The sequence below is a fragment of the Globicephala melas genome, chromosome 2 (genome assembly GCF_963455315.2).
Source record: "Globicephala melas chromosome 2, mGloMel1.2, whole genome shotgun sequence".
In the NCBI taxonomy this organism is placed as follows: Eukaryota; Metazoa; Chordata; class Mammalia; order Artiodactyla; family Delphinidae; genus Globicephala; species Globicephala melas.
In genome coordinates, this window is record NC_083315.2 from 61,154,266 (window position 1) to 61,167,406 (window position 13,141).

The window sequence follows — 13,141 nt, forward strand, 5'->3', positions numbered from 1 at the left end:
AGTAAAATTCCTAGATATCTTCATTCAACAATGTTTTGTGCCTACTGTGTACTAGACACTGGGGTGATAAAGGGAAGGGAGCCACAAAGAACAAGGTAGAGGTCCAGCCCTCAAGAACCTACAGCCCAGTAAGAACTTAGCAAGTCAGGAAGTGCTGGAATGGAGGTAAATATAAGACTTAAGGCTTAGAGTGGAGGGGAGTACAGGAGGGGTGTGTGCGCTAAGCATGAAGGGTAGGAATGCTTTAGAGTCCAAGCTGCTTCAAAGGAACCTGCTATAGGAGGGTTTGTTCTCTAGCAGAACACACGGGATGTTTTCTAGGCAAACAGAGTGAATAAGGTATAGAAGGAGGCCTGGAGGCATAAGAGGCTCGGAGGGCTGCTTCTACCTAAAAGCACAAACTTTTCCAAGAGCCCCATCACTCCTCCTTCCTAGCCACATGTCTGCAGGCCTCGTTATGTTTTGGATATATGTGGTGCTTGTAGTGCTAATCTCCAGACAGTTGCGAGCTAGTGGTATCACTCAGGGAGAATCCAAGACCCTCCCTGGAAGGTGTCTCTATCAGCAGCATGTTCTGACTGCCAGAAGTAAATGTTCTACATGGAAGCTGACTGTTGCTAGTTAGTGCGTATTAGCAGAAATGCATATCGGGAAGCATCAAAAATGGGGTGGCAGGACAGAGAGGAAGGAAAGAACAAAGAGAAAAGAAAACTAGTCAAGAATACTAAAATAAAAATGAGCAAAAAGGTAAGGGACTTTAATGAGTCTAGAATCCTTAGGCAAGCCGCATTTCTCTATTTAGTTTCCTTATCTGGAAAAGTCAGACTCTAGTGTTTCTTCCAGCTCTGATATTTGATGTTTTCCTAGGAGACGCATCAGTTCAGTTCACACTGTGTTCTTCAAACAACTGGGAAAGACATCAACCAAAATTCATATGCCATCCACACTGACCTATAGCCAAGTGCGATGGAAGCAGCTGAGGCTACTGGGGTGGCCCTAAGGATTGGACAGTCCTCTGCCCAAGTGCAGAGAGATGGAAGGTTCTGTGCACACAGGAATGAGCCCCTGGCTGCTTTCTGCTGGACTTCCTGTGCTAACAGAGGAAAGCGTTCACCTAGGAACTGCCCCCCTCTCTGAGTACACTGGGTTGCCTTGGAAGCCCTCAGGTTGAGAAATACCTGGTTAGGCCACAGTTAGTAAAATTACAAGGCTGAGGAAAAGTAAAAAAATAAGCCAGGAAGTGACTCAAGAACTTGAAATAGAAAGACATGGAATTATCTCTATTTGCAAAGAAGAGAATAACTGTTTTAGACAAAAGAAAATATATAGGCCAGAGCTTGCACCTCTTGAATTGGATTCTGAAAAAGGGAGCATGATAGCAAATTTGCACAGCAGCAGCTAAGGGCAAGCCTTAGGAGTTTTTGGCATTAGGAAGACTAGAATATTCTAGGTAGTGCTTCACAATGCCTGCATGCTGGTGAATTAACCCAGTAGCTTTATCTTGTCTCCTGCTCTGCAGCATCAGACACTCTGTCTTATCATGGCCCTATTGACTCATGAGTTCTTACCCTCAGTAATAACTGACTAGGATGCTCATTCGTTCATTTGCAAGGGAAGGCAGATCTGAAACAGTAACAGCACTGGCAGTAATAGTAATAATGGATCATGTTATTTAGGTATTTGCCAGATGTTGTCCTAGCTGCTTATAGACAATTTCAGTCTCACCATTTTACAGATGAGTGACTTGCATGAGATCACGTAGCTACTACTAGGGCTAGGATTCAAACCTAGATCCATTTTGATTCCAAAGCCTGTGGTCTTTGCACAACACTGTGCCATCTCATCTACTCAGAACACCAAACTACAGATCAGAGGAAGACTTGAATATGGAATCAAGAAAAGACATGAAAGTTTTGTCATAAGCAAGAAAGTACCTTATAATAAGCCATTCCATCCCATTTGTAGAGAGGGGATTCTTAAAGAATACAGCAGCAGCTGATGAGGCAAAAATGTTTTAAACTAGATCCAGGGTTTGTAAAAAAAAAAAAAAAAAAACCAGCTTTAGTGTTAAGACATGTTCACAACAAAAGTCATGCAGAAACAAATGAAGAAGAATTCTAAAACGTCATCAAAATTTGATATGGCAGGGCTTCCCTGGTGGCGCAGTGGTTGAGAGTCCGCCTGCCGATGCAGGGGACATGGATTCGTGCCCGGTCCGGGAAGATCCCACATGCCGCAGAGCGGCTGGGCCCGTGAGCCACGGCCGCTGAGCCTGTGCTCCGCAATGGGAGAGGCCACAGCAGTGAGAGGCCCGTGTACCGCAAAAAAAAAAAAAAAAAAAATTTGATATGGCAAATTAAACATAGTCAAGAAGAAATCATACAGTACTTGTTTAAAGAAAAACACTTTATGATAAATAATGTAAATCTATGTTCACCCCAGATAAACTATGAAAAGAAAGTTGGTGTAAAGGTGAAATGTCTTGGCCCAGTGAGTTTAAGGGGAACTTCCAGGATGAAGTGATGGAAAGCCAGGTTTGGAAAATCATTACTCAAAATAGACAATAAGAAAACCCAGCTTGAAACTAGAATTTCATCCCAGGAGCAGAGGTAGCTTATGCTAGCAGCATGTGGGACTATGCCAAAGAAATGCTAGAATATGTACCTCGAGGAGAAATTCTGTAATAAAGATTCCCAAACTTTTATCACAAGACTCCTTTACACTTACAAACGGCTTTTGTTTTGAGTTATATGTGATATTTATCTGTTAGAAATTAAAACAAAAATTTTAAATATTCATTTAAATCTTATAAAACCATTATATGTTATATTAAAAACATTTTAATGAAAACTATATTTCCTAACAAAAATATAATGACTTTTGCAAATCTCTTTAATATCTAACTGGACTCTCCTCCTATCCCCTTATGCACTCAATCTGCTGACACACGTTGTTCTGGTTGAAGTATATGAAAAAAATCTGGCTTCACAGAGATATATAGATGGAAAGTTTTTTTAAAAAAATGGGTTTTTCAGTTAATTGTGGATATTCCTTGATATGACACCAAAACTCAACAAGTGGTAGTTTCTTAAAGGTTATTTTCAAGGTAGAATCTGAAATCACAGCAAGGAATTTTTTATACTCTGTTATACTAAAATCCTTTGGTCTAAGCAATCTCTGTACTGTTTTTCATAGCAGTTGTACCAATTTACATTCCCACCAAGAGTGCACCAGTGGTTCTCTTTACTCCACATCTTGTCTTATTGATAATAGCCATTCTGACAGGTGTGATGATATCTCATTGTGGGTTTTTTTTTTATCGTTTTATTTTTATTCAAACATGAATAAGTACAAAATAATATGAAATACATGAAGACATAAATAATGGTACATTGATCATTTGAGTATCCACTATTGATTTTAAGATAATAACAAACAGCATTAACTTTGAAGTCATTAATGTTTTTTCAAACTTTTTATTTTATATTGGAGAAGCGATATCATATGTTTGTCTTTCTCTGACTTCACGCAGTATGACAATTTCTAGGTCCATGTTGCTGCAAAATGGCATTATTTCATTCTTTTTAATGGCTGAGTAATAGTTCATTGTATATATGTACCACATCTTCTTTATTCATTCCCCTGTAGATGGACATTTAGGTTGCTTCCATGTCTTGGCTATTGTAAACAGTGCTACAGTGAACACTGGGGTGCATGTATCCTTTAGGACTATGTTTTTCTCCAGATATATGCCCAGGAGTGGGATTGGAGGATCATATGGTAGCTCTATTTTTAGTTTTTTAAGGAACCTCCATACGGTTCTCCATAGTAGCTGTATCAATTTACATTCCCACCAACAGTGCAAGAGAGTTCCCTTTTCTCCACACCCTCTCCAGCATTTGTTGTTTGTAGATTCTCTGATGATGCTCATTCTAACTGGTGTGAGGTGATACCTCGTAGTTTTGATTTGCATTTCTCTAATAGTTGAGCAGCTTTTCATGTGCTTCTTGGCCATCTGTATGTCTTCTTTGGAGAAATGTCTATTTAGGTCTTCTGCCCATTTTTGGATTGGGTTTTTTTTTTTACTATTGAGCTTCATGAGCTGTTTATATATTTTGGAGATTAATCCTTTGTCCGTTGATTCATTTGCAAATATTTTCTCCCATTCTGAGGGTTGCCTTTTCGTCTTGTTTATGGTTTCCTTTCCTGTGCAAAAGCTTTGAAGTTTCATTAGGTCCCACTTGTTTGTTTTTGTTTTTATTTCCATTACTCTAGGAGGTGGATCAAAAAAGATCTTGCTGTGACTTATGTCAAAGAATGTTCTTCCTATGTTTTCCTCTTAAGAGTTTTATAGTGTCCGGTCTTACATTTAGGTCTCTAATCCATTTTGAGTTTATTTTTGTGTATGGTGTTAGGGAGTGTTCTAATTTCATTCTTTTACATGTAGCTGTCTAGTTTTCCCAGCACCACTTACTGAAGAAACTGTCTTTTCTCCATTGTATATCTTTGCCTCCTTTGTCATAGATTAGTTGACCATAGGTGCGTGGGTTTACCTCTGGGCTTTCTATCTTGTTCCAGTGATCTGTGTTTCTGTTTTTGTGCCAGTACCATATTGTCTTGATTACTGTAGCTTTGTAGTACAGTCTGAAGTCAGGGAGTCTCATTCCTCCAGCTCTGTTTTTTTCCTTCAAGACTGCTTTGGCTATTCGGGGTCTTTTGTGTCTCCATACAAATTTTAAGATGATTTGTTCTAGTTCCATAAAACATGCCATTGGTAATCTGATAGGGATTGCATTGAATCTGTAGATTGCTTTGGGTAGTATAGTCATTTTCACAATATCGACTCTTCCAATCCAAGAACATGGTATATCTCTGCATCTGTTGGTATCATCTTTAATTTCTTTCATCAGTGTCTTATGGTTTTCTGCATACGGGTCTTTTGTCTCTAGGTAGGTTTATTCCTAGGTATTTTATTCTTTTTGTTGCAAAGGTAAATGGGAGTGTTCCCATAATTTCTCTTTCAGTTTTTTCCTCATTAGTATATAGGAATGCAAAAGATTTCTGTGCATTAATTTTGTATCCTGCAACTTTACCAAATTCATTGATTAGCTCTAGTAGTTTTCTGGTGGCATTTTTAGGATTCTCTATGTATAGTATCATGTCATCTGCAAACAGTGACAGTTTTACTTCTTCTTTTCCAATCTGTATTCCTTTTACTTATTTTTCTTCTCTGCCGTGGCTAGGACTTCCAAAACTATGTTGAATAATAGCAGTGAGAGTGGACATCCCTGTCTCGTTCCTGATCTTAGAGGAAATGCTTTCAATTTTTCACCATTGAGAATGATGTTTGCTGTGGGTTTGTTGTATATGGCCTTTATTATGTTGAGGTACCTTCCCTCTATGCCCACTTTCTGGAGAGTTTTTATCATAAATGGGTGTTGAATTTTGTCAAAAGCTTTTTCTGCATCTATTGAGATGATTATATGGTTTTTATTCTTCAATTTGTTAATATGGTTTATCAAATTGACTCATTTGCCTATATTGAAGAACCCTTGCATCCCTGGGATAAATCCTACTTGATCATGGTGTATGATCCTTTTAATGTGTTGTTGGATTCTGTTTGCTAGTATTTTGTTGAGGATTTTTGCATCTCTATTCATCAGTGATATTGGTCTGTAATTTTCTTTTTTTGTAGTATCTTTGTCTGGTTTTGGTATCAGGGTGATGGTGGCCTCATAGAATGAGTTTGGCAGTGTTCCTTCCTCTGCAGTTTTTTGGAAGAGTTTGAGAAGGATGGGTGTTAGCTCTTTTCTAAATGATAGAATTCACCTGTGAAGCCATCTGGTCCTGGACTTTTGTTTGTTGGAAGATTTTTAATCACAGTTTCAATTTCATTACTTGTGATTGGTCTGTTCATATTTTCTGTTTCTTCCTGGTTCAGTCTTGGAAGGTTATACCTTTCTAAGAATTTGTCCATTTCTTCCAGGTTGTCCATTTTATTGGCATAGAGTTGCTTGTAGTAGTCTCTTAGGATGCTTTGTATTTCTGCGGTGTCTGTTGTAACTTCTTTTTCATTTCTAATTTTATTGATTTGAGTCCTCTCCCTCTTTTTCTTGATGAGTCTGGCTAGTGGTTTATCAATTTTGTTTCTCTTCTGAAAGAACCAGCTTTTAGTTTTATTGATCTTTGCTATTGTTTTGTTTTTATTTCATTGATTTCTGCTCTGATCTTTATGATTTCTTTCCTTCTGCTAACTTTGGGTTTTGTTTGTTCTTCTTTCTCTAGTTCCTTTAGGTGTAAGGTTAGATTATTTATTTGAGATTTTTCTTATTTCTTGAGGTAGGCTTGTATAGCTATAAACTTCCCTCTTAGAACTGGTTTTGCTGCATCCCATAGGTTTTGGATTGTCGTGTTTTCATTGTCATTTGTCTCTAGGTATTTTTTGAGGAGATGGGGAAGGAGAATGAGTGAAATAGGTAAGGGAGATTAAGGGGTACAAAAGTAAATAAATAGACTCCATTAGTCTGTTTTGCACTTTGAAAAATTTGTGATCTTTTTACTTTTTTTAAATTTCTTTTTGGCTGCGTTGTGTCTTTGTTGCTACGTGCAGGCTTTCTCTGGTTGCAGCGAGCAGGGGCTACTTTTCATTGCAGCACGTGGGCTTCACATTGTGGTGGCTTCTCTTGATGTGGAGCACAGGCTCTAGGTGCGTGGGCTTCAGCAGTCGCAGTATGCAGGCTCAGTAGTTGCAGCACATAGGCCCTAGAGCGTGCGGGCTTCAGTAGTTATGGCACGTGGGGTCAGTAGTTGCGGTGCGCGGGCTCAGTAGTTGTGGTGCACGGGCTTAGCTGCTCCGTGGCACGTGGCATCTTCCTGGGATCGAACCCACGTCCCCTGCATCGGCAGGTGTATTCTTAACCACTGCACCACGAGGGAAGTCCCTATTTTGCACTTTGGGTCTTTCATCCATGCATGATTTTGTAGCATCATATATTCGTCACTTGAAAAATACTGCTTCGCTGGACTATACAGATCTCCCAAATGTTGAAACATTTTGCACTTAATTATTTTAAAGATCACGTTCGTTAGTAGTACCATCAGGAAGGTCTTCTGGGTTAGGAAGCTGTGAAGCTCAAGTGGCAGATACAAGTTTTCCAGGATTCTAATTTTCACTCGAACAGCTTATTTCATCATTATCGATAAATAATATCAGTTGTTTTCTTAAAATGACAGGCTCACTTCATTCGAGAAAATGTCACCAAACACCCAAATCTGAATAACCAGAGTTTGTCCGTTCAAGTAATACGGTGTTCCATGAAGAAAGAGGTGGTTCAGCACCCAATGCATTCATACAGGTGCTTTCCAGGAGAAAGCCATCGTGCTTCAGAATACAGATGGTTTTGTTAGTTGGTTCTTACTTCAGTGACCAGTGAAAAACCTGACTGCGTACAGTTGGATACCACTGCCTTGATCTGTGCTAAGGTGACAGCAGGTTTGCTCACAATGCTTTTGTCCCATTAACACAAATATCCATATAGCAAAAGGGCTAACATCTTAATATCAGAAATACTGTGGACTTTGTGGACCCTGGAAAAGGTCTCAGGGAAGGGTCTGTGGATCATGCTTTGAGAACCACTGTTCTATAGTGACACCCATAATACACCTGGGACTCCCAGCTAATCTAATTCCTAGTATTACAGGTAGCTACAGTGAGACTCAAATTAAAAAAAAAAATAAATCACTGTGTCTTCTTTGGAAAAAAAGGTCTATTCAGGTCCTCTGCCCATTTTTTAATCAGATTGTTTGGGTCTTTTTTGATACTGAGTTGTATGAGTTCTTGTAATTTTGGATATTAACCCTTTATTGGATGTATCATTTGCAAATACCTTCTCCCATTCAATAGGTTGCCCATTTGTTCTGGTGAGGATTTCCTTCACTGTGCAAAGCTTTTTTTTAGATGGATGCAGTCCCATTTATTTATTTTTGCTTTTGTTGCCCTTGCCTGAGGTGCATGGAAAGATGCTCAACGTCACTCATCATCAGGGAAATGCAATCGAACCACAAGATATTACCTCACAACTGTCAGAATGGCTGTCATCAAAAAGACAAGAAATAATAAGTGTCAGTGAGGATGTGGAGAAAAAGGAACTCATGCACAGGTGGTGGGAATGTAAATTGGTAGCTACTATGCAAAACAGTATGGTAGTTCCTCAAAAAATTAAAAATGGAACTACCATATGATCTAGTAATTACACTCTGGGTATTTATCCGAAGCAAACAAAAACACTAATAAAAGATATATGCACCCCTGTGTTCAGTGCAGCATTGTTTATAGTAGCCAAGATACAGAAGCAACCTATGTGTACATCAATAAATGACTGGGTAAGATGAGGTCTGTGTGTGTATATGTATACACACACACACACACAACGGAATATATACACAAATGAGGTATATATACACACTAAAATATGTGGAATCTAAAAAACAAAGCAAACGAACAAATGAAACAAACAGACTCATCAATACAGAGAACAAATGTGGTTGCAGAGTGGGGGGCGATGGGCAAACTAAGTGAAAGGGATTAAGAGGCACAAACTTCCAGTTATGAGTCACAGACCTAATGTCAGCACAGGGAATATAGTCAATAATATTTTAATAACTTTGTATGGTGACAGATGGTAACTAGACTTACTGTGATCTTTTGTAATGTATAAAACTATCATCACTATACTGTACACCTGAAACATACTATAAGTTAATTATACATCAATAAAAATAAGTCAATCAACATTAGATATCCTTAACTTACAAACCTGGTGGACTCAGCAAATGCCACTGTGATTTTGGCCCCCATAGAGCATTAACTTGTCAGGCTTCTCGTACAGCCACACCCTCGCCTACTTACATCATGCTGTGGTGGGATGCTCTGCACACAGCCCTTCCGTTGGCTTTCACCTGTCCACAGTGGGCTAGGACCCAGCCTGAGCTCCTGGCTGATTCCGTCAGGCACCTGGACAGTGAGGTACTGGGCCAGGTTCTGCACGCAGCTGCAGCAGTGTTCCAGCGCCTGCTCCTTTGAGCCTCCACTAAACTGCACCCGGAACATACGACTCTTGTTCTGTGTGACAAATCAGAAGATATCCTCAGTGACCCTCGTGTCCTATCACTTTACTTTTATTTACTGTGAGGTCTTCCCTTTGTTTGAAGGGGAAGAGGTATGAATAAGGGAGTAGTTACCCTAGATTGTTGATGTGGGTATAGAAAAGCCATTAGTTTTCTTCTCCCTTTTGGGAGCTGTTCCTCATACTAAACTCATTTCCCACAAGGAACTGGCAGACATTAGCAAAAATGGAAAAGCCCATATCATAAAGACCAGGAAGGTCACTATACTGACTGCAGTAAAAGATCAATGTTTTGTCTTACTTTGGAACAAAGGTTTCATACCATCTGATTCCTCAGGTGGAAAATCAGTGAAGCTAATAGTCCTGGCTCAACAAAGTTTTCCAAACCTGAGTATATAAAAGAGCTAACCAGGTAGGTACACATTAAACAAGCCAGTGAATTTGAAAAACAAAACGGGATAAGGGGACAGGCAAATGCTGAGAGCTAATGTATCGCATATTAATAATCTGTAGTGCCCTTTATCCTTAAAGAGGCCAGACTTAATGTACAAATCACACAGACAAATGAATCACATGTTGCCTTTAATTTGCTGTATGAGTTACATCCCCTGGCAAGTCCACAAATATGGGAGAGATGCAATTCAAATTTTTAGAAGTGGCAACTACATCAAATTTATTTAATTGTAAGTTTAAAAATAGAACTAAATTGTAACAATAACAACAATAAACCTATTATTTTAATAGAATTAGTTTCCTTTTTCTAGTCTGATATCCTGCCTAGTTTTAGAGGACTCCGCTTACACAAAAGCCACCCCAAATGGGTGGTATGTATTGTGTACCTTTGTTCAATTTCTTCTGTGAAGAAATTCAGATGCTAACAGTAACAGCATTTTTCATTTATTAAATACACAAGTCACACTGCTAACTGGAAAATGTTTCTAACCACAGTTAACAAAATCATGAAAGTTCCTATAAGTGAAAATCCTTGATTTTCCTGTTCACAGTTTACCCTATTTAAATTTTTAGATAAAGCCATCAAGCAAAGCCACATCTTTAGGATATAGAAAACTTGGCATGGCTAAGTAGTGGTAAGGTATCATGTCTAGAAGAATAGACACCACTCCCCCTTTACTGCCTCTGTTGGGTTCTCTTCATTTTTTAATACGTTTAATTTTTTTCTCCTGAGTATAAAAGTAATCCATTATCACTGCCCCCTCCAACAATGAAAAAATATGAATATTTTTCTTATGTGTATTAGTCATTCGTATTTTTTCTTTTGTGTATTGCCTATTCACTTCCTCAGCCATTTTTCTCTTGGATGAATAATCCCCAAATTATCAAGAGTCTTTGAAAGCTAACTTTCCGTAAGGAAGGGGAAAGAACTGATAAGAGAACTCTACATTCAGGTTTTGGTAATTCTATTAGTCTTCTGTGAAACTGAGCTTTCTTGTTTACAATTAATTAGTTGTTTCCAGCTCACCCTAGTTTAGACTGTACCTGGGTACATCTATATGAAATACCTTTATATTAGCTATTTCCATGATGATTCTGTAATTATCTAACCTTTTGAGAAATAATCACATAAAAAATTATGCCTCATAGCTAGATGAAAGCTATATGTAGAAACAATTATTAAGTATATAAGTAGAGCAGAAATCTCAGACCACTTGTCTAGAGGTATCTATATACATATATATGTGAGTGTACATTAAGAATGAGTTCAGACAGTTAAGGGTTTCTTTGAAGTGTAGTTCCAAGAAATGACAGGGAAGGTTTTATGTCTGATAGCCTAACTGATGTTTTGCTCCATGTTTGCTTCTGTAAAATTCTCGGACAGAATTTGAGCTTATCATCAGAAACCAGAAATACCACTTCAATACATGTGGACCCAAGATAAAGCCAAGGTACATCAGGAAAAATCTGAAAATGAGATATCTTCATCCCACATCCTTAGTGTCACAATAGAAAACCTGCCACATGGTTAACACAAAGGACTCCTAGGTTGAAAATCTTGATGAGATTTATTTTTATACCATAATTAAAAGTCAGAAAGAGCTCCTTGTTGTGAAATGAAAGTTTTTCAAGTATATACTAACAGCCATGAACTGTCCCAAATAAACAGTCTCCAGTGTCTATCATCTATGGAGATTAGCTCAAAATAATACACACACACACATTGGCCACGCCACACGACTTGTGGGATCTCAGTTCCCCTACCAGGGATTAAACCCAGGCCCTTGGCAGTGAAAGCATGGAGTCCCAACCCCTGGACCACCAGCGAATTCCCCAAATTACTATATTTTAAGTTGTTCCCACTCTGCTTCAAAACACTTAATTTCAAGTTCTTACAACTAATAGAAAACTCCTTGAGGAAACAAGTTAAGGGTAAGTGCCTGTCTCTGTACATTTATCTTCACGTACATACAAGAAATCTGGGAAGCACTGGGCCAATTAAATGCTGACTCACAAGTGTGAATGGCATCTCCATGCAGATAGCTAATGTTACAGGGTATAGCATGCAGGAAGACGCAGGGCCCAGTTAGTACCATGTAGGAAGACAGCCAAGGAGACATGAAAATCCTCACAAACATAGGCATGTTTTCCTGCTGGTTTCAGATTCATCACCCAGATGTATAAGAAATTTCCCATCACCACTAGGAGCCCACCGGAGCAGTTTTCCCCACCACTAGAAGTGAATTCCTCTATGTAGAAATTGGGATTGGGGTTATATGGACTTCACCAGAGAAGGGACAAATATTTTCTTTGATCCTTTGCTTTGAAACAAAGAGGTGATACTCAAGGCTGAAGCTAGACAAAACCATGAAAAAATTCTTCAGTGAGTTACTGGAGGTGGGGACAGTGGTTTAGGGTTACTCCTTGGAACCAAAGTCTCTTCAGATATGTTAGCCAATCAGCCAAGACCATTTTGATTACAATTACTGCAAAAAAGGAAGCCCACCTTACAAGTAGGCAGATCTTACACAATCTACTTATTTTGGACAGAGAGAAAAGAAATATAATCTTTATTGCCCCCTGAATTTAAGTTTTAAATTTCTGTCAAAGGAATGAAAGTTTTCTTTCAAAATACTTCTATTTGTCAATTTAAACAAGAATATTTGTTATGTAATACTTGGTTAACTAAAAGTTATCCAAGGCAAGAAGCACTAAAGTTGTGTACCCTTTGCCAGGTAAGGCAAAAAGAAGAATCTGTTGGCTCAGTATTAATATATCAATAGATCAAAGGATTAAAAAAAATGAAACAAATCATGATCTTGATAGGTGTTAAAATTTAATTGGTAATCCTGATAAAACTATTAGTAAATAAACTATATCTGAAAGACTATCTCCCTAACATGGTAAAGAATATCCAATCAACAGCCAGAAATATTCTTCATGTCTAAATACTGGTTCCCATTCAAGTCAGTAAGATGTCAAGGATGGCTGTATAATTGTCTAATTACAGGGTTCTGGAAGGTCTAGATAATTCAGTAAGGTGAGAAAAGTAGTAAGTACAAACTATGGGAAGTAAATTACCATTGTTTGCAGATTATAAAATTACTTTCCTAAAAATTAAATTATCAGAGCTAATAAAAGTTTAGTTAGGAAGCTAAATTTAAAATAATTCAGAAAAAATCTAGTAATAGCAGCTAGAAATATGTTTGGGATAAAGAATACCATTTACAATAACAAAAGGATCCTAAACTTAAATATTTAAAAATCTGTATATGAAGTATATGATATATATACAAATATCACATATAAAATTATATAACTACACAAAATACATTTTTTTCTATATAACATCTATACATGTATTTTATATGTAATCTCTATATATAAAGATTTTGAAGAGGAAAATTAGGCAAAAGCAGTAGACAGGTGATTCACAGAAGAAATACAGATGGCTAAGAAACACAAAAAATATTCATTCCCATTAGTTACCAAAGAAATGCAAATTAAACGAAGATGCTCAGTTTTGCTTATCAAATTGGAAACTTGTTTTTAAATTTAAATTA

The 13,141-nt window shown here is 37.8% G+C and overlaps 1 protein-coding gene across 1 annotated transcript in view; it reads right to left on the reverse strand.

Moving 5' to 3' along the window:
- Positions 1-13,141, reverse strand: part of REC114 (REC114 meiotic recombination protein) — a 126,245-nt gene that overhangs the window by 3,605 nt on the left and 109,499 nt on the right. The window contains exon 4 of the mRNA XM_060294016.1: positions 8,909-9,121. Within this exon, the coding sequence (XP_060149999.1) occupies positions 8,909-9,121 (213 nt within the window). The remainder of the gene's footprint in view (positions 1-8,908; positions 9,122-13,141) is intronic.